Source organism: Asterias amurensis, chromosome 4, assembly GCF_032118995.1.
Source record: "Asterias amurensis chromosome 4, ASM3211899v1".
NCBI classification, from domain to species: domain Eukaryota; kingdom Metazoa; phylum Echinodermata; class Asteroidea; order Forcipulatida; family Asteriidae; genus Asterias; species Asterias amurensis.
Window position 1 is genome coordinate 11,726,314 of NC_092651.1, and position 26,066 is coordinate 11,752,379.

General features: G+C 34.5%; 1 protein-coding gene across 1 annotated transcript in view; it reads left to right on the forward strand.

Annotated features, from left to right (window-relative positions):
- Positions 1-25,756, forward strand: part of LOC139935892 (uncharacterized) — a 99,416-nt gene extending 73,660 nt beyond the window's left edge. Inside the window, exons 20-21 of the mRNA XM_071930510.1 lie at positions 24,125-24,214; positions 24,624-25,756. Of these exons, the coding sequence (XP_071786611.1) occupies positions 24,125-24,214; positions 24,624-24,743 (210 nt within the window). The 3' untranslated portion in view covers positions 24,744-25,756. The remainder of the gene's footprint in view (positions 1-24,124; positions 24,215-24,623) is intronic.
- Positions 25,757-26,066: the final 310 nt, after the last annotated feature.

Here is a 26,066-nt window from a genome sequence, read left to right on the forward strand (position 1 = left end):
GGCATCACATTTTTTTTAAATTTTTGACCAAAAACCCAAACTCACAAAATTCTCAATAAATCTCAAACTTTTGCTCGTTTACCCATCCCACAATGATGAATTGTGTTCAGTAGTCCTTCCTGTATCATTTGAAACCATAAAATCACCGAAAATTTGTTGACCCAAATCTGAAAATTTTGTGATGCCGGCATCACAGATTTGTTAAATTTTTGACCAAAAACCCAAACTCACAAAATTCTCAATAAATCTCAAACTTTTGCTCGTTTACCCATCCCACACTGATGAATTGTGTTCAGTAGTCCTTCTTGTATCATTTGAAACCATAAAATCACCGAAAATTTGTTGACCCGAAATCTGAAAATTTTGTGATGCCGGCATCACAGATTTTTTACATTTTTGACCAAAAACCCAAACTCACAAAATTCTCAATAAATCTCAAACTTTTGCTCGTTTACCCATCCCACACTGATGAAATGTGTTCAGTAGTCCTTCCTGTATCATTTGAAACCATAAAATCACCCAAAATTTGTTGACCCGAAATCTGAAAATTTTGTGATGCCGGCATCACAGATTTTTTACATTTTTGACCAAAAACCCAAACTCACAAAATTCTCAATAAATCTCAAACTTTTGCTCGTTTACCCATCCCACACTGATAAATTGTGTTCAGTAGTCCTTCCTGTATCATTTGAAACCATAAAATCACCGAAAATTTGTTAACCCGAAATCTGAAAATTTTGTGATGCCGGCATCACAGAATTTTTCTAATTTTTGACCAAAAACCCAAACTCACAAAATTCTAAATAAATCTCAAACTTTTGCTCGTTTACCCATCCCACACTGATGAAATGTGTTCAGTAGTCCTTCCTGTATCATTTGAAACCATAAAATCACCAAAAATTTGTTGACCCAAAATCTGAAAATTTTGTGATGCCGGCATCACAGATTTTAAAAATTTTTTGCCAAAAACCCAAACTCACAAAATTCTCAATAAATCTCAAACTTTTGCTCGTTTACCCATCCCACACTGATGAATTGTGTTCAGTAGTCCTTTTTGTATCATTTCAAACCATAAAATCACCGAAAATTTGTTGACCCAAAATCTGAAAATTTTGTGATGCCGGCATCACAGATTTTTTACATTTTTGACCAAAAACCCAAACTCACAAAATTCTCAATAAATCTCAAACTTTTGCTCGTTTACCCATCCCACACTGATGAATTGTGTTCAGTAGTCCTTCTTGTATCATTTGAAACCATAAAATCACCAAAAATTTGTTGACCCAAAATCTGAAAATTTTGTGATGCCGGCATCACAGATTTTTTACATTTTTGACCAAAAACCCAAACTCACAAAATTCTAAATAAATCTCAATCTTTTGCTCGTTTACCCATCTCACACTGATAAATTGTGTTCAGTAGTCCTTCCTGTATCATTTGAAACCATAAAATCACCGACAATTTGTTGACCCAAAATCTGAAAATTTTGTGATGCCGGCATCACAGATTTTTTACATTTTTGACCAAAAAAACAAACTCACAAAATTCTAAATAAATATCAAACTTTTGCTCGTTTACCCATCCCACACTGATGAATTGTGTTCAGTAGTCCTTCTTGTATCATTTGAAACCATAAAATTACCGAAAATTTTTTGACCCAAAATCTTAAAATTTTGTGATGCCGGCATCACAGATTTTTAAAATTTATGACCAAAAACCCAAACTCACAAAATTCTCAATAAATCTCAAACTTTTGCTCGTTTACCCATCCCACAATGATGAATTGTGTTCAGTAGTCCTTCCTGTATCATTTGAAACCATAAAATCACCGAAAATTTGTTAACCCAAAATCTGAAAATTTTGTGATGCCGGCATCACAGAATTTTTTTAATTTTTGACCAAAAACCCAAACTCACAAAATTCTCAATAAATCTCAAACTTTTGCTCGTTTACCCATCCCACACTGATGAATTGTGTTCAGTAGTCCTTCTTGTATCATTTGAAACCATAAAATCACCGAAAATTTGTTGAACAAAAATCTGAAAATTTTGTGATGCCGGCATCACAGATTTTTTACATTTTTGGCCAAAAACCCAAACTCACAAAATTCTCAATAAATCTCAAACTTTTGCTTGTTTACCCATCCCACACTAATGAATTGTGTTCAGTAGTCCTTCCTGTATCATTTGAAACCATAAAATCACCGAAAATTTGTTGACCCAAAATCTGAAAATTTTGTGATGCCGGCATCACAGATTTGTTAAATTTTTGACCAAAAACCCAAACTCACAAAATTCTCAATAAATCTCAAACTTTTGCTCGTTTACCCATCCCACACTGATGAATTGTGTTCAGTAGTCCTTCTTGTATCATTTGAAACCATAAAATCACCGAAAATTTGTTGAACCAAAATCTGAAAATTTTGTGATGCCGGCAACACAGATTTTTTACATTTTTGGCCAAAAACCCAAACTCACAAAATTCTCAATAAATCTCAAACTTTTGCTCGTTCACCCATCCTACACTGATGAAATGTGTTCAGTAGTCCTTCCTGTATCATTTGAAACCATAAAATCACCGAAAATTTGTTGACCCGAAATCTGAAAATTTTGTGATGCCGGCATCACAGATTTTTTACATTTTTGACCAAAAACCCAAACTCACAAAATTCTCAATAAATCTCAAACTTTTGCTCGTTTACCCATCCCACACTAATGAATTGTGTTCAGTAGTCCTTCCTGTATCATTTGAAACCATAAAATCACCGAAAATTTGTTGACCCAAAATCTGAAAATTTTCTGATGCCGGCATCACAGATATTTTAAATTTTTGACCAAAAACCCAAACTCACAAAATTCTAAATAAATCTCACACTTTTGCTCGTTTACCCATCCCACACTGATGAAATGTGTTCAGTAGTCCTTCCTGTATCATTTGAAACCATAAAATCACCCAAAATTTGTTGACCCGAAATCTGAAAATTTTGTGATGCCGGCATCACAGATTTTTTACATTTTTGACCAAAAACCCAAACTCACAAAATTCTCAATAAATCTCAAACTTTTGCTCGTTTACCCATCCCACACTGATAAATTGTGTTCAGTAGTCCTTCCTGTATCATTTGAAACCATAAAATCACCGAAAATTTGTTGACCCAAAATCTGAAAATTTTGTGATGCCGGCATCACAGATTTTTTTAATTTTTGACCAAAAACCCAAACTCACAAAATTCTCAATAAATCTCAAACTTTTGCTCGTTTACCCATCCCACACTGATGAATTGTGTTCAGTAGTCCTTCTTGTATCATTTGAAACCATAAAATCACCGAAAATTTGTTGACCCAAAATCTGAAAATTTTGTGATGCCGGCATCACAGTTTTTTTACATTTTTGACCAAAAACCCAAACTCACAAAATTCTAAATAAATCTCAATCTTTTGCTCGTTTACCCATCCCACAATGATGAATTGTGTTCAGTAGTCCTTCCTGTATCATTTGAAACCATAAAATCACCCAAAATTTGTTTACCCGAAATCTGAAAATTTTGTGATGCCGGCATCACAGATTTGTTAAATTTTTGACCAAAAACCCAAACTCACAAAATTCTAAATAAATCTCAAACTTTTGCTCGTTTACCCATCCCACACTGATAAATTGTGTTCAGTAGTCCTTCCTGTATCATTTGAAACCATAAAATCACCCAAAATTTGTTGACCCGAAATCTGAAAATTTTGTGATGCCGGCATCACAGAATTTTTTTAATTTTTGACCAAAAACCCAAACTCACAAAATTCTCAATAAATCTCAAACTTTTGCTCGTTTACCCATCCCACACTGATAAAATGTGTTCAGTAGTCCTTCCTGTATCATTTGAAACCATAAAATCACCAAAAATTTGTTGACCCAAAATCTGAAAATTTTGTGATGCCGACATCACAGATTTTTAAAATCTTTGGCCAAAAACCCAAACTCACAAAATTCTCAATAAATCTCAAACTTTTGCTCGTTTACCCATCCCACACTGATGAATTGTGTGCAGTAGTCCTTCTTGTATCATTTCAAACCATAAAATCACCGAAAATTTGTTGACCCAAAATCTGAAAATTTTGTGATGCCGGCATCACAGATTTTTTACATTTTTGGCCAAAAACCCAAACTCACAAAATTCTCAATAAATCTCAAACTTTTGCTTGTTTACCCATCCCACACTGATGAATTGTGTTCAGTAGTCCTTCTTGTATCATTTGAAACCATAAAATCACCGAAAATTTGTTGACCCAAATCTGAAAATTTTGTGAAGCCGGCATCACAGATTTGTTAAATTTTTGACCAAAAACCCAAACTCACAAAATTCTCAATAAATCTCAAACTTTTGCTCGTTTACCCATCCCACACTGATGAATTGTGTTCAGTAGTCCTTCTTGTATCATTTGAAACCATAAAATCACCCAAAATTTGTTGAACCAAAATCTGAAAATTTTGTGATGCCGGCAACACAGATTTTTTACATTTTTGGCCAAAAACCCAAACTCACAAAATTCTCAATAAATCTCAAACTTTTGCTTGTTTACCCATCCCACACTGATAAATTGTGTTCAGTAGTCTTTCCTGTATCATTTCAAACCATAAAATCACTGAAAATTTGTTGACCCGAAATCTGAAAATTTTGTAAAGCCGGCATCACAGATTTTTTTAATTTTTGACCAAAAACCCAAACTCACAAAATTCTAAATAAATCTCAAACTTTTGCTCGTTTACCCATCCCACACTGATGAAATGTGTTCAGTAGTCCTTCCTGTATCATTTGAAACCATAAAATCACCGAAAATTTGTTGACCCGAAATCTGAAAATTTTGTGATGCCGGCATCACAGATTTTTTACATTTTTGACCAAAAACCCAAACTCACAAAATTCTCAATAAATCTCAAACTTTTGCTTGTTTACCCATCCCACACTGATAAATTGTGTTCAGTAGTCCTTCCTGTATCATTTGAAACCATAAAATCACCGAAAATTTGTTAACCCGAAATCTGAAAATTTTGTGATGCCGGCATCACAGAATTTTTCTAATTTTTGACCAAAAACCCAAACTCACAAAATTCTCAATAAATCTCAAACTTTTGCTCGTTTACCCATCCCACACTGATGAAATGTGTTCAGTAGTCCTTCCTGTATCATTTGAAACCATAAAATCACCAAAAATTTGTTGACCCAAAATCTGAAAATTTTGTGATGCCGGCATCACAGATTTTTAAAATTTTTGGCCAAAAACCCAAACTCACAAAATTCTCAATACATCTCAAACTTTTGCTCGTTTACCCATCCCACACTGATGAATTGGGTGCAGTAGTCCTTCTTGTAGCATTTGAAACCATAAAATCACCGAAAATTTGTTGACCCAAAATCTGAAAATTTTGTGATGCCGGCATCACAGATTTTTTACATTTTTGGCCAAAAACCCAAACTCACAAAATTCTCAATAAATCTCAAACTTTTGCTCGTTTACCCATCCCACACTGATGAATTGTGTTCAGTAGTCCTTCTTGTATCATTTGAAACCATAAAATCACCGAAAATTTGTTGACCCAAAATCTGAAAATTTTGTGATGCCGGCATCACAGATTTTTTACATTTTTGACCAAAAAAACAAACTCACAAAATTCTAAATAAATATCAAACTTTTGCTCGTTTACCCATCCCACACTGATGAATTGTGTTCAGTAGTCCTTCTTGTATCATTTGAAACCATAAAATTACCGAAAATTTTTTGACCCAAAATCTTCAAATTTTGTGATGCCGGCATCACAGATTTTTAAAATTTATGACCAAAAACCCAAACTCACAAAATTCTCAATAAATCTCAAACTTTTGCTCGTTTACCCATCCCACAATGATGAATTGTGTTCAGTAGTCCTTCCTGTATCATTTGAAACCATAAAATCACCCAAAATTTGTTTACCCGAAATCTGAAAATTTTGTGATGCCGGCATCACAGATTTGTTAAATTTTTGACCAAAAACCCAAACTCACAAAATTCTAAATAAATCTCAAACTTTTGCTCGTTTACCCATCCAACACTGATCAATTGTGTTCAGTAGTCCTTCCTGTATCATTTGAAACCATAAAATCACCGAAAATTTGTTAACCCGAAATCTGAAAATTTTGTGATGCCGGCATCACAGAATTTTTTTAATTTTTGACCAAAAACCCAAACTCACAAAATTCTCAATAAATCTCAAACTTTTGCTCGTTTACCCATCCCACACTGATAAAATGTGTTCAGTAGTCCTTCCTGTATCATTTGAAACCATAAAATCACCAAAAATTTGTTGACCCAAAATCTGAAAATTTTGTGATGCCGACATCACAGATTTTTAAAATCTTTGGCCAAAACTCAAACTCAAAAAATTCTCAATAAATCTCAAACTTTTGCTCGTTTACCCATCCCACACTGATGAATTGTGTTCAGTAGTCCTTCTTGTATCATTTGAAACCATAAAATCACCGAAAATTTGTTGACCCAAATCTGAAAATTTTGTGATGCCGGCATCACAGATTTGTTAAATTTTTGACCAAAAACCCAAACTCACAAAATTCTCAATAAATCTCAAACTTTTGCTCGTTTACCCATCCCACACTGATGAATTGTGTTCAGTAGTCCTTCTTGTATCATTTGAAACCATAAAATCACCGAAAATTTGTTGAACCAAAATCTGAAAATTTTGTGATGCCGGCAACACAGATTTTTTACATTTTTGGCCAAAAACCCAAACTCACAAAATTCTCAATAAATCTCAAACTTTTGCTCGTTCACCCATCCTACACTGATGAAATGTGTTCAGTAGTCCTTCCTGTATCATTTGAAACCATAAAATCACCGAAAATTTGTTGACCCGAAATCTGAAAATTTTGTGATGCCGGCATCACAGATTTTTTACATTTTTGACCAAAAACCCAAACTCACAAAATTCTCAATAAATCTCAAACTTTTGCTCGTTTACCCATCCCACACTAATGAATTGTGTTCAGTAGTCCTTCCTGTATCATTTGAAACCATAAAATCACCGAAAATTTGTTGACCCAAAATCTGAAAATTTTCTGATGCCGGCATCACAGATATTTTAAATTTTTGACCAAAAACCCAAACTCACAAAATTCTAAATAAATCTCAAACTTTTGCTCGTTTACCCATCCCACACTGATGAAATGTGTTCAGTAGTCCTTCCTGTATCATTTGAAACCATAAAATCACCCAAAATTTGTTGACCCGAAATCTGAAAATTTTGTGATGCCGGCATCACAGATTTTTTACATTTTTGACCAAAAACCCAAACTCACAAAATTCTCAATAAATCTCAAACTTTTGCTCGTTTACCCATCCCACACTGATAAATTGTGTTCAGTAGTCCTTCCTGTATCATTTGAAACCATAAAATCACCGAAAATTTGTTAACCCGAAATCTGAAAATTTTGTGATGCCGGCATCACAGAATTTTTCTAATTTTTGACCAAAAACCCAAACTCACAAAATTCTAAATAAATCTCAAACTTTTGCTCGTTTACCCATCCCACCCTGATGAAATGTGTTCAGTAGTCCTTCCTGTATCATTTGAAACCATAAAATCACCAAAAATTTGTTGACCAAAAATCTGAAAATTTTGTGATGCCGGCATCACAGATTTTTAAAATTTTTGGCCAAAAACCCAAACTCACAAAATTCTCAATAAATCTCAAACTTTTGCTCGTTTACCCATCCCACACTGATGAATTGTGTTCAGTAGTCCTTCTTGTATCATTTGAAACCATAAAATCACCCAAAATTTGTTGAACCAAAATCTGAAAATTTTGTGATGCCGGCAACACAGATTTTTTACATTTTTGGCCAAAAACCCAAACTCACAAAATTCTCAATAAATCTCAAACTTTTGCTTGTTTACCCATCCCACACTGATAAATTGTGTTCAGTAGTCTTTCCTGTATCATTTCAAACCATAAAATCACTGAAAATTTGTTGACCCGAAATCTGAAAATTTTATGATGCCGGCATCACAGATTTTTTAAATTTTTGACCAAAAACCCCAACTCAAAAAATTCTAAATAAATCTCAAACTTTTGCTCGTTCACCCATCCTACACTGATGAAATGTGTTCAGTAGTCCTTCCTGTATCATTTGAAACCATAAAATCACCGAAAATTTGTTGACCCGAAATCTGAAAATTTTGTGATGCCGGCATCACAGAGTTTTTACATTTTTGACCAAAAACCCAAACTCACAAAATTCTCAATAAATCTCAAACTTTTGCTCAATTACCCATCCCACACTAATGAATTGTGTTCAGTAGTCCTTCCTGTATCATTTGAAACCATAAAATCACCAAAAATTTGTTGACCCAAAATCTGAAAATTTTGTAAAGCCGGCATCACAGATTTTTTTAATTTTTGACCAAAAACCCAAACTCACAAAATTCTAAATAAATCTCAAACTTTTGCTCGTTTACCCATCCCACACTGATGAAATGTGTTCAGTAGTCCTTCCTGTATCATTTGAAACCATAAAATCACCGAAAATTTGTTGACCCGAAATCTGAAAATTTTGTGATGCCGGCATCACAGATTTTTTACATTTTTGACCAAAAACCCAAACTCACAAAATTCTCAATAAATCTCAAACTTTTGCTCGTTTACCCATCCCACACTGATAAATTGTGTTCAGTAGTCCTTCCTGTATCATTTGAAACCATAAAATCACCGAAAATTTGTTAACCCGAAATCTGAAAATTTTGTGATGCCGGCATCACAGAATTTTTCTAATTTTTGACCAAAAACCCAAACTCACAAAATTCTCAATAAATCTCAAACTTTTGCTCGTTTACCCATCCCACACTGATGAAATGTGTTCAGTAGTCCTTCCTGTATCATTTGAAACCATAAAATCACCAAAAATTTGTTGACCCAAAATCTGAAAATTTTGTGATGCCGGCATCACAGATTTTTAAAATTTTTGGCCAAAAACCCAAACTCACAAAATTCTCAATACATCTCAAACTTTTGCTCGTTTACCCATCCCACACTGATGAATTGGGTGCAGTAGTCCTTCTTGTAGCATTTGAAACCATAAAATCACCGAAAATTTGTTGACCCAAAATCTGAAAATTTTGTGATGCCGGCATCACAGATTTTTTACATTTTTGGCCAAAAACCCAAACTCACAAAATTCTCAATAAATCTCAAACTTTTGCTCGTTTACCCATCCCACACTGATGAATTGTGTTCAGTAGTCCTTCTTGTATCATTTGAAACCATAAAATCACCGAAAATTTGTTGACCCAAAATCTGAAAATTTTGTGATGCCGGCATCACAGATTTTTTACATTTTTGACCAAAAAAACAAACTCACAAAATTCTAAATAAATATCAAACTTTTGCTCGTTTACCCATCCCACACTGATGAATTGTGTTCAGTAGTCCTTCTTGTATCATTTGAAACCATAAAATTACCGAAAATTTTTTGACCCAAAATCTTAAAATTTTGTGATGCCGGCATCACAGATTTTTAAAATTTATGACCAAAAACCCAAACTCACAAAATTCTCAATAAATCTCAAACTTTTGCTCGTTTACCCATCCCACAATGATGAATTGTGTTCAGTAGTCCTTCCTGTATCATTTGAAACCATAAAATCACCCAAAATTTGTTTACCCGAAATCTGAAAATTTTGTGATGCCGGCATCACAGATTTGTTAAATTTTTGACCAAAAACCCAAACTCACAAAATTCTAAATAAATCTCAAACTTTTGCTCGTTTACCCATCCAACACTGATAAATTGTGTTCAGTAGTCCTTCCTGTATCATTTGAAACCATAAAATCACCGAAAATTTGTTAACCCAAAATCTGAAAATTTTGTGATGCCGGCATCACAGAATTTTTTTAATTTTTGACCAAAAACCCAAACTCACAAAATTCTCAATAAATCTCAAACTTTTGCTCGTTTACCCATCCCACACTGATAAAATGTGTTCAGTAGTCCTTCCTGTATCATTTGAAACCATAAAATCACCAAAAATTTGTTGACCCAAAATCTGAAAATTTTGTGATGCCGACATCACAGATTTTTAAAATCTTTGGCCAAAAACCCAAACTCAAAAAATTCTCAATAAATCTCAAACTTTTGCTCGTTTACCCATCCCACACTGATGAATTGTGTTCAGTAGTCCTTCTTGTATCATTTGAAACCATAAAATCACCGAAAATTTGTTGACCCAAATCTGAAAATTTTGTGATGCCGGCATCACAGATTTGTTAAATTTTTGACCAAAAACCCAAACTCACAAAATTCTCAATAAATCTCAAACTTTTGCTCGTTTACCCATCCCACACTGATGAATTGTGTTCAGTAGTCCTTCTTGTATCATTTGAAACCATAAAATCACCGAAAATTTGTTGAACCAAAATCTGAAAATTTTGTGATGCCGGCAACACAGATTTTTTACATTTTTGGCCAAAAACCCAAACTCACAAAATTCTCAATAAATCTCAAACTTTTGCTCGTTCACCCATCCTACACTGATGAAATGTGTTCAGTAGTCCTTCCTGTATCATTTGAAACCATAAAATCACCGAAAATTTGTTGACCCGAAATCTGAAAATTTTGTGATGCCGGCATCACAGATTTTTTACATTTTTGACCAAAAACCCAAACTCACAAAATTCTCAATAAATCTCAAACTTTTGCTCGTTTACCCATCCCACACTAATGAATTGTGTTCAGTAGTCCTTCCTGTATCATTTGAAACCATAAAATCACCGAAAATTTGTTGACCCAAAATCTGAAAATTTTCTGATGCCGGCATCACAGATATTTTAAATTTTTGACCAAAAACCCAAACTCACAAAATTCTAAATAAATCTCAAACTTTTGCTCGTTTACCCATCCCACACTGATGAAATGTGTTCAGTAGTCCTTCCTGTATCATTTGAAACCATAAAATCACCCAAAATTTGTTGACCCGAAATCTGAAAATTTTGTGATGCCGGCATCACAGATTTTTTACATTTTTGACCAAAAACCCAAACTCACAAAATTCTCAATAAATCTCAAACTTTTGCTCGTTTACCCATCCCACACTGATAAATTGTGTTCAGTAGTCCTTCCTGTATCATTTGAAACCATAAAATCACCGAAAATTTGTTAACCCGAAATCTGAAAATTTTGTGATGCTGGCATCACAGAATTTTTCTAATTTTTGACCAAAAACCCAAACTCACAAAATTCTAAATAAATCTCAAACTTTTGCTCGTTTACCCATCCCACACTGATGAAATGTGTTCAGTAGTCCTTCCTGTATCATTTGAAACCATAAAATCACCAAAAATTTGTTGACCAAAAATCTGAAAATTTTGTGATGCCGGCATCACAGATTTTTAAAATTTTTGGCCAAAAACCCAAACTCACAAAATTCTCAATAAATCTCAAACTTTTGCTCGTTTACCCATCCCACACTGATGAATTGTGTTCAGTAGTCCTTTTTGTATCATTTCAAACCATAAAATCACCGAAAATTTGTTGACCCAAAATCTGAAAATTTTGTGATGCCGGCATCACAGATTTTTTACATTTTTGACCAAAAACCCAAACTCACAAAATTCTCAATAAATCTCAAACTTTTGCTCGTTTACCCATCCCACACTGATGAAATGTGTTCAGTAGTCCTTCTTGTATCATTTGAAACCATAAAATCACCGAAAATTTGTTGACCCAAAATCTGAAAATTTTGTGATGCCGGCATCACAGATTTTTTACATTTTGACCAAAAACCCAAACTCACAAAATTCTAAATAAATCTCAATCTTTTGCTCGTTTACCCATCTCACACTGATAAATTGTGTTCAGTAGTCCTTCCTGTATCATTTGAAACCATAAAATCACCGACAATTTGTTGACCCAAAATCTGAAAATTTTGTGATGCCGGCATCACAGATTTTTTACATTTTTGACCAAAAAAACAAACTCACAAAATTCTAAATAAATATCAAACTTTTGCTCGTTTACCCATCCCACACTGATGAATTGTGTTCAGTAGTCCTTCTTGTATCATTTGAAACCATAAAATTACCGAAAATTTGTTGACCCAAAATCTGAAAATTTTGTGATGCCGGCATCACAGATTTTTAAAAATTTATGACCAAAAACCCAAACTCACAAAATTCTCAATAAATCTCAAACTTTTGCTCGTTTACCCATCCCACACTGATGAATTGTGTTCAGTAGTCCTTCTTGTATCATTTCAAACCATAAAATCACCGAAAATTTGTTGAACCAAAATCTGAAAATTTTGTGATGCCGGCATCACAGATTTTTTACATTTTTGGCCAAAAACCCAAACTCACAAAATTCTCAATAAATCTCAAACTTTTGCTCGTTTACCCATCCCACACTGATGAATTGTATTCAGTAGTCCTTCCTGTATCATTTCAAACCATAAAATCACCCAAAATTTGTTGACCTGAAATCTGAAAATTTTGTGATGCCGGCATCACAGATTTTTTACATTTTTGGCCAAAAACCCAAACTCAAAAAATTCTCAATAAATCTCAAACTTTTGCTTGTTTACCCATCCCACACTGATGAATTGTGTTCAGTAGTCCTTCTTGTATCATTTGAAACCATAAAATCACCGAAAATTTGTTGACCCAAAATCTGAAAATTTTTTGATGCCGGCATCACAGATTTGTTAAATTTTTGACCAAAAACCCAAACTCACAAAATTCTCAATAAATCTCAAACTTTTGCTCGTTTACCCATCCCACACTGATGAATTGTGTTCAGTAGTCCTTCTTGTATCATTTGAAACCATAAAATCACCGAAAATTTGTTGAACAAAAATCTGAAAATTTTGTGATGCCGGCATCACAGATTTTTTACATTTTTGGCCAAAAACCCAAACTCACAAAATTCTCAATAAATCTCAAACTTTTGCTTGTTTACCCATCCCACACTAATGAATTGTGTTCAGTAGTCCTTCCTGTATCATTTGAAACCATAAAATCACCGAAAATTTGTTGACCCAAAATCTGAAAATTTTGTGATGCCGGCATCACAGATTTTTTACATTTTTGACCAAAAACCCAAACTCACAAAATTCTAAATAAATCTCAATCTTTTGCTCGTTTACCCATCTCACACTGATAAATTGTGTTCAGTAGTCCTTCCTGTATCATTTGAAACCATAAAATCACCGACAATTTGTTGACCCAAATCTGAAAATTTTGTGATGCCGGCATCACAGATTTGTTAAATTTTTGACCAAAAACCCAAACTCACAAAATTCTCAATAAATCTCAAACTTTTGCTCGTTTACCCATCCCACACTGATGAATTGTGTTCAGTAGTCCTTCTTGTATCATTTGAAACCATAAAATCACCGAAAATTTGTTGAACCAAAATCTGAAAATTTTGTGATGCCGGCAACACAGATTTTTTACATTTTTGGCCAAAAACCCAAACTCACAAAATTCTCAATAAATCTCAAACTTTTGCTCGTTCACCCATCCTACACTGATGAAATGTGTTCAGTAGTCCTTCCTGTATCATTTGAAACCATAAAATCACCGAAAATTTGTTGACCCGAAATCTGAAAATTTTGTGATGCCGGCATCACAGATTTTTTACATTTTTGACCAAAAACCCAAACTCACAAAATTCTCAATAAATCTCAAACTTTTGCTCGTTTACCCATCCCACACTAATGAATTGTGTTCAGTAGTCCTTCCTGTATCATTTGAAACCATAAAATCACCGAAAATTTGTTGACCCAAAATCTGAAAATTTTCTGATGCCGGCATCACAGATATTTTAAATTTTTGACCAAAAACCCAAACTCACAAAATTCTAAATAAATCTCACACTTTTGCTCGTTTACCCATCCCACACTGATGAAATGTGTTCAGTAGTCCTTCCTGTATCATTTGAAACCATAAAATCACCCAAAATTTGTTGACCCGAAATCTGAAAATTTTGTGATGCCGGCATCACAGATTTTTTACATTTTTGACCAAAAACCCAAACTCACAAAATTCTCAATAAATCTCAAACTTTTGCTCGTTTACCCATCCCACACTGATAAATTGTGTTCAGTAGTCCTTCCTGTATCATTTGAAACCATAAAATCACCGAAAATTTGTTGACCCAAAATCTGAAAATTTTGTGATGCCGGCATCACAGATTTTTTAAATTTTTGACCAAAAACCCAAACTCACAAAATTCTCAATAAATCTCAAACTTTTGCTCGTTTACCCATCCCACACTGATGAATTGTGTTCAGTAGTCCTTCTTGTATCATTTGAAACCATAAAATCACCGAAAATTTGTTGACCCAAAATCTGAAAATTTTGTGATGCCGACATCACAGATTTTTAAAATCTTTGGCCAAAAACCCAAACTCAAAAAATTCTCAATAAATCTCAAACTTTTGCTCGTTTACCCATCCCACACTGATGAATTGTGTTCAGTAGTCCTTCTTGTATCATTTGAAACCATAAAATCACCGAAAATTTGTTGACCCAAATCTGAAAATTTTGTGATGCCGGCATCACAGATTTGTTAAATTTTTGACCAAAAACCCAAACTCACAAAATTCTCAATAAATCTCAAACTTTTGCTTGTTTACCCATCCCACACTGATGAATTGTGTTCAGTAGTCCTTCTTGTATCATTTGAAACCATAAAATCACCGAAAATTTGTTGAACCAAAATCTGAAAATTTTGTGATGCCGGCAACACAGATTTTTTACATTTTTGGCCAAAAACCCAAACTCACAAAATTCTCAATAAATCTCAAACTTTTGCTCGTTCACCCATCCTACACTGATGAAATGTGTTCAGTAGTCCTTCCTGTATCATTTGAAACCATAAAATCACCGAAAATTTGTTGACCCGAAATCTGAAAATTTTGTGATGCCGGCATCACAGATTTTTTACATTTTTGACCAAAAACCCAAACTCACAAAATTCTCAATAAATCTCAAACTTTTGCTCGTTTACCCATCCCACACTAATGAATTGTGTTCAGTAGTCCTTCCTGTATCATTTGAAACCATAAAATCACCGAAAATTTGTTGACCCAAAATCTGAAAATTTTGTGATGCCGGCATCACAGATATTTTAAATTTTTGACCAAAAACCCAAACTCACAAAATTCTAAATAAATCTCAAACTTTTGCTCGTTTACCCATCCCACACTGATGAAATGTGTTCAGTAGTCCTTCCTGTATCATTTGAAACCATAAAATCACCCAAAATTTGTTGACCCGAAATCTTAAAATTTTGTGATGCCGGCATCACAGATTTTTTACATTTTTGACCAAAAACCCAAACTCACAAAATTCTCAATAAATCTCAAACTTTTGCTCGTTTACCCATCCCACACTGATAAATTGTGTTCAGTAGTCTTTCCTGTATCATTTGAAACCATAAAATCACCGAAAATTTGTTAACCCGAAATCTGAAAATTTTGTGATGCCGGCATCACAGAATTTTTCTAATTTTTGACCAAAAACCCAAACTCACAAAATTCTAAATAAATCTCAAACTTTTGCTCGTTTACCCATCCCACACTGATGAAATGTGTTCAGTAGTCCTTCCTGTATCATTTGAAACCATAAAATCACCAAAAATTTGTTGACCAAAAATCTGAAAATTTTGTGATGCCGGCATCACAGATTTTTAAAATTTTTGGCCAAAAACCCAAACTCACAAAATTCTCAATAAATCTCAAACTTTTGCTCGTTTACCCATCCCACACTGATGAATTGTGTTCAGTAGTCCTTTTTGTATCATTTCAAACCATAAAATCACCGAAAATTTGTTGACCCAAAATCTGAAAATTTTGTGATGCCGGCATCACAGATTTTTTACATTTTTGACCAAAAACCCAAACTCACAAAATTCTCAATAAATCTCAAACTTTTGCTCGTTTACCCATCCCACACTGATGAATTGTGTTCAGTAGTCCTTCTTGTATCATTTGAAACCATAAAATCACCGAAAATTTGTTGACCCAAAATCTGAAAATTTTGTGATGCCGGCATCACAGATTTTTTACATTTTGACCAAAAACCCAAACACACAAAATTCTAAATAAATCTCAATCTTTTGCTCGTTTACCCATCTCACACTGATAAATTGTGTTCAGTAGTCCTTCCTGTATCATTTGAAACCATAAAATCACCGACAATTTGTTGACCCAAAATCTGAAAATTTTGTGATGCCGGCATCACAGATTTTTTACATTTTTGACCAAAAAAACAAACTCACAAAATTCTAAATAAATATCAAACTTTTGCTCGTTTACCCATCCCACACTGATGAATTGTGTTCAGTAGTCCTTCTTGTATCATTTGAAACCATAAAATTACCGAAAATTTGTTGACCCAAAATCTTAAAATTTTGTGATGCCGGCATCACAGATTTTTAAAAATTTATGACCAAAAACCCAAACTCACAAAATTCTCAATAAATCTCAAACTTTTGCTCGTTTACCCATCCCACACTGATGAATTGTGTTCAGTAGTCCTTCTTGTATCATTTCAAACCATAAAATCACCGAAAATTTGTTGAACCAAAATCTGAAAATTTTGTGATGCCGGCATCACAGATTTTTTACATTTTTGGCCAAAAACCCAAACTCACAAAATTCTCAATAAATCTCAAACTTTTGCTCGTTTACCCATCCCACACTGATGAATTGTATTCAGTAGTCCTTCCTGTATCATTTGAAACCATAAAATCACCCAAAATTTGTTGACCTGAAATCTGAAAATTTTGTGATGCCGGCTACACAGATTTTTTACATTTTTGGCCAAAAACCCAAACTCAAAAAATTCTCAATAAATCTCAAACTTTTGCTTGTTTACCCATCCCACACTGATGAATTGTGTTCAGTAGTCCTTCTTGTATCATTTGAAACCATAAAATCACCGAAAATTTGTTGACCCAAAATCTGAAAATTTTGTGATGCCGGCATCACAGATTTGTTAAATTTTTGACCAAAAACCCAAACTCACAAAATTCTCAATAAATCTCAAACTTTTGCTCGTTTACCCATCCCACACTGATGAATTGTGTTCAGTAGTCCTTCTTGTATCATTTGAAACCATAAAATCACCGAAAATTTGTTGAACAAAAATCTGAAAATTTTGTGATGCCGGCATCACAGATTTTTTTCATTTTTGGCCAAAAACCCAAACTCACAAAATTCTCAATAAATCTCAAACTTTTGCTTGTTTACCCATCCCACACTAATGAATTGTGTTCAGTAGTCCTTCCTGTATCATTTGAAACCATAAAATCACCGAAAATTTGTTGAACCAAAATCTGAAAATTTTGTGATGCCGGCATCACAGATTTTTTACATTTTTGGCCAAAAACCCAAACTCACAAAATTCTCAATAAATCTCAAACTTTTGCTCGTTCACCCATCCTACACTGATGAAATGTGTTCAGTAGTCCTTCTTGTATCATTTGAAACCATAAAATCACCGAAAATTTGTTGACCCGAAATCTGAAAATTTTGTGATGCCGGCATCACAGATTTTTTACATTTTTGACCAAAAACCCAAACTCACAAAATTCTCAATAAATCTCAAACTTTTGCTCGTTTACCCATCCCACACTAATGAATTGTGTTCAGTAGTCCTTCCTGTATCATTTGAAACCATAAAATCACCGAAAATTTGTTGACCCAAAATCTGAAAATTTTCTGATGCCGGCATCACAGATATTTTAAATTTTTGACCAAAAACCCAAACTCACAAAATTCTAAATAAATCTCACACTTTTGCTCGTTTACCCATCCCACACTGATGAAATGTGTTCAGTAGTCCTTCCTGTATCATTTGAAACCATAAAATCACCCAAAATTTGTTGACCCGAAATCTGAAAATTTTGTGATGCCGGCATCACAGATTTTTTACATTTTTGACCAAAAACCCAAACTCACAAAATTCTCAATAAATCTCAAACTTTTGCTCGTTTACCCATCCCACACTGATGAATTGTGTTCAGTAGTCCTTCTTGTATCATTTGAAACCATAAAATCACCGAAAATTTGTTGACCCAAAATCTGAAAATTTTGTGATGCCGGCATCACAGTTTTTTTACATTTTTGACCAAAAACCCAAACTCACAAAATTCTAAATAAATCTCAATCTTTTGCTCGTTTACCCATCCCACAATGATGATTTGTGTTCAGTAGTCCTTCCTGTATCATTTGAAACCATAAAATCACCCAAAATTTGTTTACCCGAAATCTGAAAATTTTGTGATGCCGGCATCACAGATTTGTTAAATTTTTGACCAAAAACCCAAACTCACAAAATTCTAAATAAATCTCAAACTTTTGCTCGTTTACCCATCCCACACTGATAAATTGTGTTCAGTAGTCCTTCCTGTATCATTTGAAACCATAAAATCACCCAAAATTTGTTGACCCGAAATCTGAAAATTTTGTGATGCCGGCATCACAGAATTTTTTTAATTTTTGACCAAAAACCCAAACTCACAAAATTCTCAATAAATCTCAAACTTTTGCTCGTTTACCCATCCCACACTGATGAAATGTGTTCAGTAGTCCTTCCTGTATCATTTGAAACCATAAAATCACCAAAAATTTGTTGACCCAAAATCTGAAAATTTTGTGATGCCGACATCACAGATTTTTAAAATCTTTGGCCAAAAACCCAAACTCACAAAATTCTCAATAAATCTCAAACTTTTGCTCGTTTACCCATCCCACACTGATGAATTGTGTGCAGTAGTCCTTCTTGTATCATTTCAAACCATAAAATCACCGAAAATTTGTTGACCCAAAATCTGAAAATTTTGTGATGCCGGCATCACAGATTTTTTACATTTTTGGCCAAAAACCCAAACTCAAAAAATTCTCAATAAATCTCAAACTTTTGCTCGTTTACCCATCCCACACTGATGAATTGTGTTCAGTAGTCCTTCTTGTATCATTTGAAACCATAAAATCACCGAAAATTTGTTGACCCAAATCTGAAAATTTTGTGATGCCGGCATCACAGATTTGTTAAATTTTTGACCAAAAACCCAAACTCACAAAATTCTCAATAAATCTCAAACTTTTGCTCGTTTACCCATCCCACACTGATGAATTGTGTTCAGTAGTCCTTCTTGTATCATTTGAAACCATAAAATCACCCAAAATTTGTTGAACCAAAATCTGAAAATTTTGTGATGCCGGCAACACAGATTTTTTACATTTTTGGCCAAAAACCCAAACTCACAAAATTCTCAATAAATCTCAAACTTTTGCTTGTTTACCCATCCCACACTGATAAATTGTGTTCAGTAGTCTTTCCTGTATCATTTCAAACCATAAAATCACTGAAAATTTGTTGACCCGAAATCTGAAAATTTTGTGATGCCGGCATCACAGATTTTTTAAATTTTTGACCAAAAACCCCAACTCAAAAAATTCTAAATAAATCTCAAACTTTTGCTCGTTCACCCATCCTACACTGATGAAATGTGTTCAGTAGTCCTTCCTGTATCATTTGAAACCATAAAATCACCGAAAATTTGTTGACCCGAAATCTGAAAATTTTGTGATGCCGGCATCACAGATTTTTTACATTTTTGACCAAAAACCCAAACTCACAAAATTCTCAATAAATCTCAAACTTTTGCTCAATTACCCATCCCACACTAATGAATTGTGTTCAGTAGTCCTTCCTGTATCATTTGAAACCATAAAATCACCAAAAATTTGTTGACCCAAAATCTGAAAATTTTGTGATGCCGGCATCACAGATTTTTTTAATTTTTGACCAAAAACCCAAACTCACAAAATTCTAAATAAATCTCAAACTTTTGCTCGTTTACCCATCCCACACTGATGAAATGTGTTCAGTAGTCCTTCCTGTATCATTTGAAACCATAAAATCACCGAAAATTTGTTGACCCGAAATCTGAAAATTTTGTGATGCCGGCATCACAGATTTTTTACATTTTTGACCAAAAACCCAAACTCACAAAATTCTCAATAAATCTCAAACTTTTGCTCGTTTACCCATCCCACACTGATAAATTGTGTTCAGTAGTCCTTCCTGTATCATTTGAAACCATAAAATCACCGAAAATTTGTTAACCCGAAATCTGAAAATTTTGTGATGCCGGCATCACAGAATTTTTCTAATTTTTGACCAAAAACCCAAACTCACAAAATTCTCAATAAATCTCAAACTTTTGCTCGTTTACCCATCCCACACTGATGAAATGTGTTCAGTAGTCCTTCCTGTATCATTTGAAACCATAAAATCACCAAAAATTTGTTGACCCAAAATCTGAAAATTTTGTGATGCCGGCATCACAGATTTTTAAAATTTTTGGCCAAAAACCCAAACTCACAAAATTCTCAATACATCTCAAACTTTTGCTCGTTTACCCATCCCACACTGATGAATTGGGTGCAGTAGTCCTTCTTGTAGCATTTGAAACCATAAAATCACCGAAAATTTGTTGACCCAAAATCTGAAAATTTTGTGATGCCGGCATCACAGATTTTTTACATTTTTGGCCAAAAACCCAAACTCACAAAATTCTCAATAAATCTCAAACTTTTGCTCGTTTACCCATCCCACACTGATGAATTGTGTTCAGTAGTCCTTCTTGTATCATTTGAAACCATAAAATCACCGAAAATTTGTTGACCCAAATCTGAAAATTTTGTGATGCCGGCATCACAGATTTGTTAAATTTTTGACCAAAAACCCAAACTCACAAAATTCTCAATAAATCTCAAACTTTTGCTCGTTTACCCATCCCACACTGATGAATTGTGTTCAGTAGTCCTTCTTGTATCATTTGAAACCATAAAATCACCCAAAATTTGTTGAACCAAAATCTGAAAATTTTGTGATGCCGGCAACACAGATTTTTTACATTTTTGGCCAAAAACCCAAACTCACAAAATTCTCAATAAATCTCAAACTTTTGCTTGTTTACCCATCCCACACTGATAAATTGTGTTCAGTAGTCTTTCCTGTATCATTTCAAACCATAAAATCACTGAAAATTTGTTGACCCGAAATCTGAAAATTTTGTGATGCCGGCATCACAGATTTTTTAAATTTTTGACCAAAAACCCCAACTCAAAAAATTCTAAATAAATCTCAAACTTTTGCTCGTTCACCCATCCTACACTGATGAAATGTGTTCAGTAGTCCTTCCTGTATCATTTGAAACCATAAAATCACCGAAAATTTGTTGACCCGAAATCTGAAAATTTTGTGATGCCGGCATCACAGATTTTTTACATTTTTGACCAAAAACCCAAACTCACAAAATTCTCAATAAATCTCAAACTTTTGCTCAATTACCCATCCCACACTAATGAATTGTGTTCAGTAGTCCTTCCTGTATCATTTGAAACCATAAAATCACCAAAAATTTGTTGACCCAAAATCTGAAAATTTTGTGATGCCGGCATCACAGATTTTTTTAATTTTTGACCAAAAACCCAAACTCACAAAATTCTAAATAAATCTCAAACTTTTGCTCGTTTACCCATCCCACACTGATGAAATGTGTTCAGTAGTCCTTCCTGTATCATTTGAAACCATAAAATCACCGAAAATTTGTTGACCCGAAATCTGAAAATTTTGTGATGCCGGCATCACAGATTTTTTACATTTTTGACCAAAAACCCAAACTCACAAAATTCTCAATAAATCTCAAACTTTTGCTCGTTTACCCATCCCACACTGATAAATTGTGTTCAGTAGTCCTTCCTGTATCATTTGAAACCATAAAATCACCGAAAATTTGTTAACCCGAAATCTGAAAATTTTGTGATGCCGGCATCACAGAATTTTTCTAATTTTTGACCAAAAACCCAAACTCACAAAATTCTCAATAAATCTCAAACTTTTGCTCGTTTACCCATCCCACACTGATGAAATGTGTTCAGTAGTCCTTCCTGTATCATTTGAAACCATAAAATCACCAAAAATTTGTTGACCCAAAATCTGAAAATTTTGTGATGCCGGCATCACAGATTTTTAAAATTTTTGGCCAAAAACCCAAACTCACAAAATTCTCAATACATCTCAAACTTTTGCTCGTTTACCCATCCCACACTGATGAATTGGGTGCAGTAGTCCTTCTTGTAGCATTTGAAACCATAAAATCACCGAAAATTTGTTGACCCAAAATCTGAAAATTTTGTGATGCCGGCATCACAGATTTTTTACATTTTTGGCCAAAAACCCAAACTCACAAAATTCTCAATAAATCTCAAACTTTTGCTCGTTTACCCATCCCACACTGATGAATTGTGTTCAGTAGTCCTTCTTGTATCATTTGAAACCATAAAATCACCGAAAATTTGTTGACCCAAATCTGAAAATTTTGTGATGCCGGCATCACAGATTTGTTAAATTTTTGACCAAAAACCCAAACTCACAAAATTCTCAATAAATCTCAAACTTTTGCTCGTTTACCCATCCCACACTGATGAATTGTGTTCAGTAGTCCTTCTTGTATCATTTGAAACCATAAAATCACCCAAAATTTGTTGAACCAAAATCTGAAAATTTTGTGATGCCGGCAACGCAGATTTTTTACATTTTTGGCCAAAAACCCAAACTCACAAAATTCTCAATAAATCTCAAACTTTTGCTTGTTTACCCATCCCACACTGATAAATTGTGTTCAGTAGTCCTTCCTGTGTCATTTCAAACCATAAAATCACCCAAAATTTGTTGACCCGAAATCTGAAAATTTTGTGATGCCGGCATCACAGATTTTTTACATTTTTGGCCAAAAACCTAAACTCAAAAAATTCTTAATAAATCTCAAACTTTTGCTCCTTTACCCATCCCACACTGATGAATTGTGTTCAGTAGTCCTTCTTGTATCATTTGAAACCATAAAATCACCCAAAATTTGTTGATTCGAAATCTGAAAAGTTTGTGATTCCGGTGTAGTAATATTTGGTTGGACTTACTCAGTTTGATGACACAAATGACTAAAAAAGGATGAGGGGCGACTTGACTAAGCAATCAATAGTCAGGACTTTGACACTAGTTGCCCTGGCCCACTGTTTGGAATTTTTTCTTCTTCATGCAAGTCACCAGACACACAAGGCCTGAAGGCCACTTCAAGGTGTGGGCTATAATTATTTTTTACCAGAGGCCGTTGCCACCTACCACCCTTTACCAGTTTACAGTCCATACGGATGTACATTAGGCTTGGGTAGCATAAATTAGAAGGCCTGGCCAGTAGAGCAGAAAGCACCACCTCAATTTGATTGTTTAAATGTTGTTTATATTTCTGCAGTGGATCAAGTCAGAATGATAACGATTGGGATGGTGAAGATGACACTGATGAAGATGAGGATGACTTCCCGGAACCTTCCCATCCGAAGGATGAGTCATCATAGTTAAAGATGCTATGTCAGATTTTTGGCCCCAAACATAAAAAATAGATTTGAGCACTTTATTTCACTGCTACTAATAATTGGCGGACTATTTCGAGCAATGGCTCAAATGAAAGCTTGTTGCTTTCTCGACCCCCATCAAAATACCTATTGAATTTTAAATCAAAATTTTGGGGTCAAGTCGGCCAAAAATCTGACATAGCATCTTTAAGTGTTTTAATGGAATACAAATGTCAGGACTCTCGTAACCACTCTGCTGAACAGAAACACCAAAGCTTGAGTACAATGCTCTTATCCGCTTGGCTACAATATTAATAAGATGAACTATAAATATAAATAGTAGACTTGCGGGTACAACCATGTGTAATATCTCTTTTGTGGGAGTGTTTGCTCTGAAAAGAGCCATTGTGGTCTTGACGTTTCAAATAGTATACTCTGCTCGTCTTCAGGGAATGGAGACGAGCAGAGTATACTATTCGAAACATCGAGACTTCACCAGCTCTTGTCAGAGCCAACACTCCCTCAGAAGAGATATTACACATGGTTGTACCCGCAAGTCTATTATTTATATTTATATTATAGTTAATCTTATTCTTCACACCATGCAAAGCTTCAAACACCAATGTATTTACAGTATTAATAATGTTTTGTTGTCTTGCAGCCTTTGGACATAGATGCTTTCCAAGCAGCCCTTAAAAGCTCCGGTGTACGCTACTCCATGAATAATCTCAAAGAGTTTCTGGATAATCAAGTGAGTAATTTAATGTCTCCATACGAGGTCCTTGACTCTGATAAAAAAAATGAATTTGTGGATAAGAAAACCTAACACAATATCAATGCAAGGGAACTTCTTAATACTATCTTCAGATGGCCTTAAAACATCCGATTGTGATTGTGCAATTCATAAACAACCAGGAGTGTGATGTAAACTTAGATACCATGACCCATATCACACCCTGCGTATTTTGCATCTAATCTAACTCCTCGAAGGCAAGGTCCTTTAACAGCGTCCAAGCAAGGTCATTACCATGCATTAAAGATGATCCCTCACACTATATTGCTATTAAAAAATCCCCTTTTATGAATACTCACTATATATCTCTCAATATCGCGTTTGTTTCTTTCTGTCATAAAACCTGGAATTGTCTTTCTCATTACAGAGTATAACGTACCGAAGTTTCAAGAAAACGACCAACAGACACGTCAGAAAACCAAGAAAACCAAAGAGGGTCAACTTCAAAGGCAGAAGCTCCCAACAAGCTGTCCATCCAACCAGCTGAAGTTTCAACAGCGTGTCTTCATCGTATGGTTCTCAGACTTCTATTATAAAGTTTACTCCTTAAAGCCATGCAGTATTGAAGTGCACAAATCCTTTTTACTTCATGTACATTGGCCTTATCTTGCAATTTGTGGTTGCCTGAATATCGAATATTTCTTTGCTTCTTTAAAAACGAAAAAGCTTAACTGCGACTGCTCTTGTTAAATGACTCTTAAATGCTTCAAAGATTGGAATTGCACTTTGATTTAAAGGTTGCATTTATCTCATATTATAATGATGATTTTCTTTTTTTACTTGGAAGACTAAGGTTTTTTGCACAAAATACCAACTGTCATACAAACAGTCCACCAGTTAGGTGGTAACCGTTGGTTCCAGATCTGGGCCCAGTGTGCAGAAAATACTGCTTGACAACTTTCTTTGCTAAGCTAAAATTGAGTGGGGCACCTAAATGTTATTTTGGCTGATAACCTGTTCCTGTTAAGCACTACTTTTCTCTACTCAGCAAGTTTTTGTACTTAATGAACTTTGGCCCTGCCCCAAGTTTAATAGAACTGGTCAATAAGCAGCAATTAACCCATACACATTTTCTTAGCAGTGTACCAGTCACAGATGAGACATGTGGAATGGTATTGTGTCCAGTCACCCTAGTCTGGTAAGCATTATTTTGTTCTGGTTACATGGATATCTACATTTTGCTTAAGCAGCTCTATGAAATTGAGTCCAAGGTACTGAGCTTCTGTTTTTAGCATTAGTGCGGAGTTCTACTATGAAAATAGATCCTCTCTGATTGTTTTATTGACGCAATTAACCAGACTCCGATTTCATAGACCCGCTTAAGCACAAAAAGTAGGTAAGCAAAGTAACCTTATGCTTACCAGATTATGGTTACTAGCCAAAATACTAAGCCAAGTGTACATTTTGTGACTGGTATCCTGGGGCCAATTTCATAGAGCTGCTTAAGCAAACAAATTGCTTAAGCACGAAAATAGCTCGCTTATTTTACACATGTTACTGGCCAAAATTTCATGCAACATACTTTGCTTGTGACTGGTATTTAGCTGTTGTTTACTTAGCATACCAACTGAGTGGAGTCTTGGCCGGTAATCTGATTTTACTAAGCAATGATTTTTTTTGCTTAAGCAACATTTTGTGCTTAAGCAGCTCTATGAAATTGGGCCCTGGCATCATCATCACATTAATCTTGGTTGCACCTCTTTGGGAGTCGATATTATGTTTATACATTAAAGGCAGTGGACACTATTGGTAATTACTCAAAATAATTATTAGCACAAAACCTCTCTTGGTATTGAGTAATGGGGAGAGG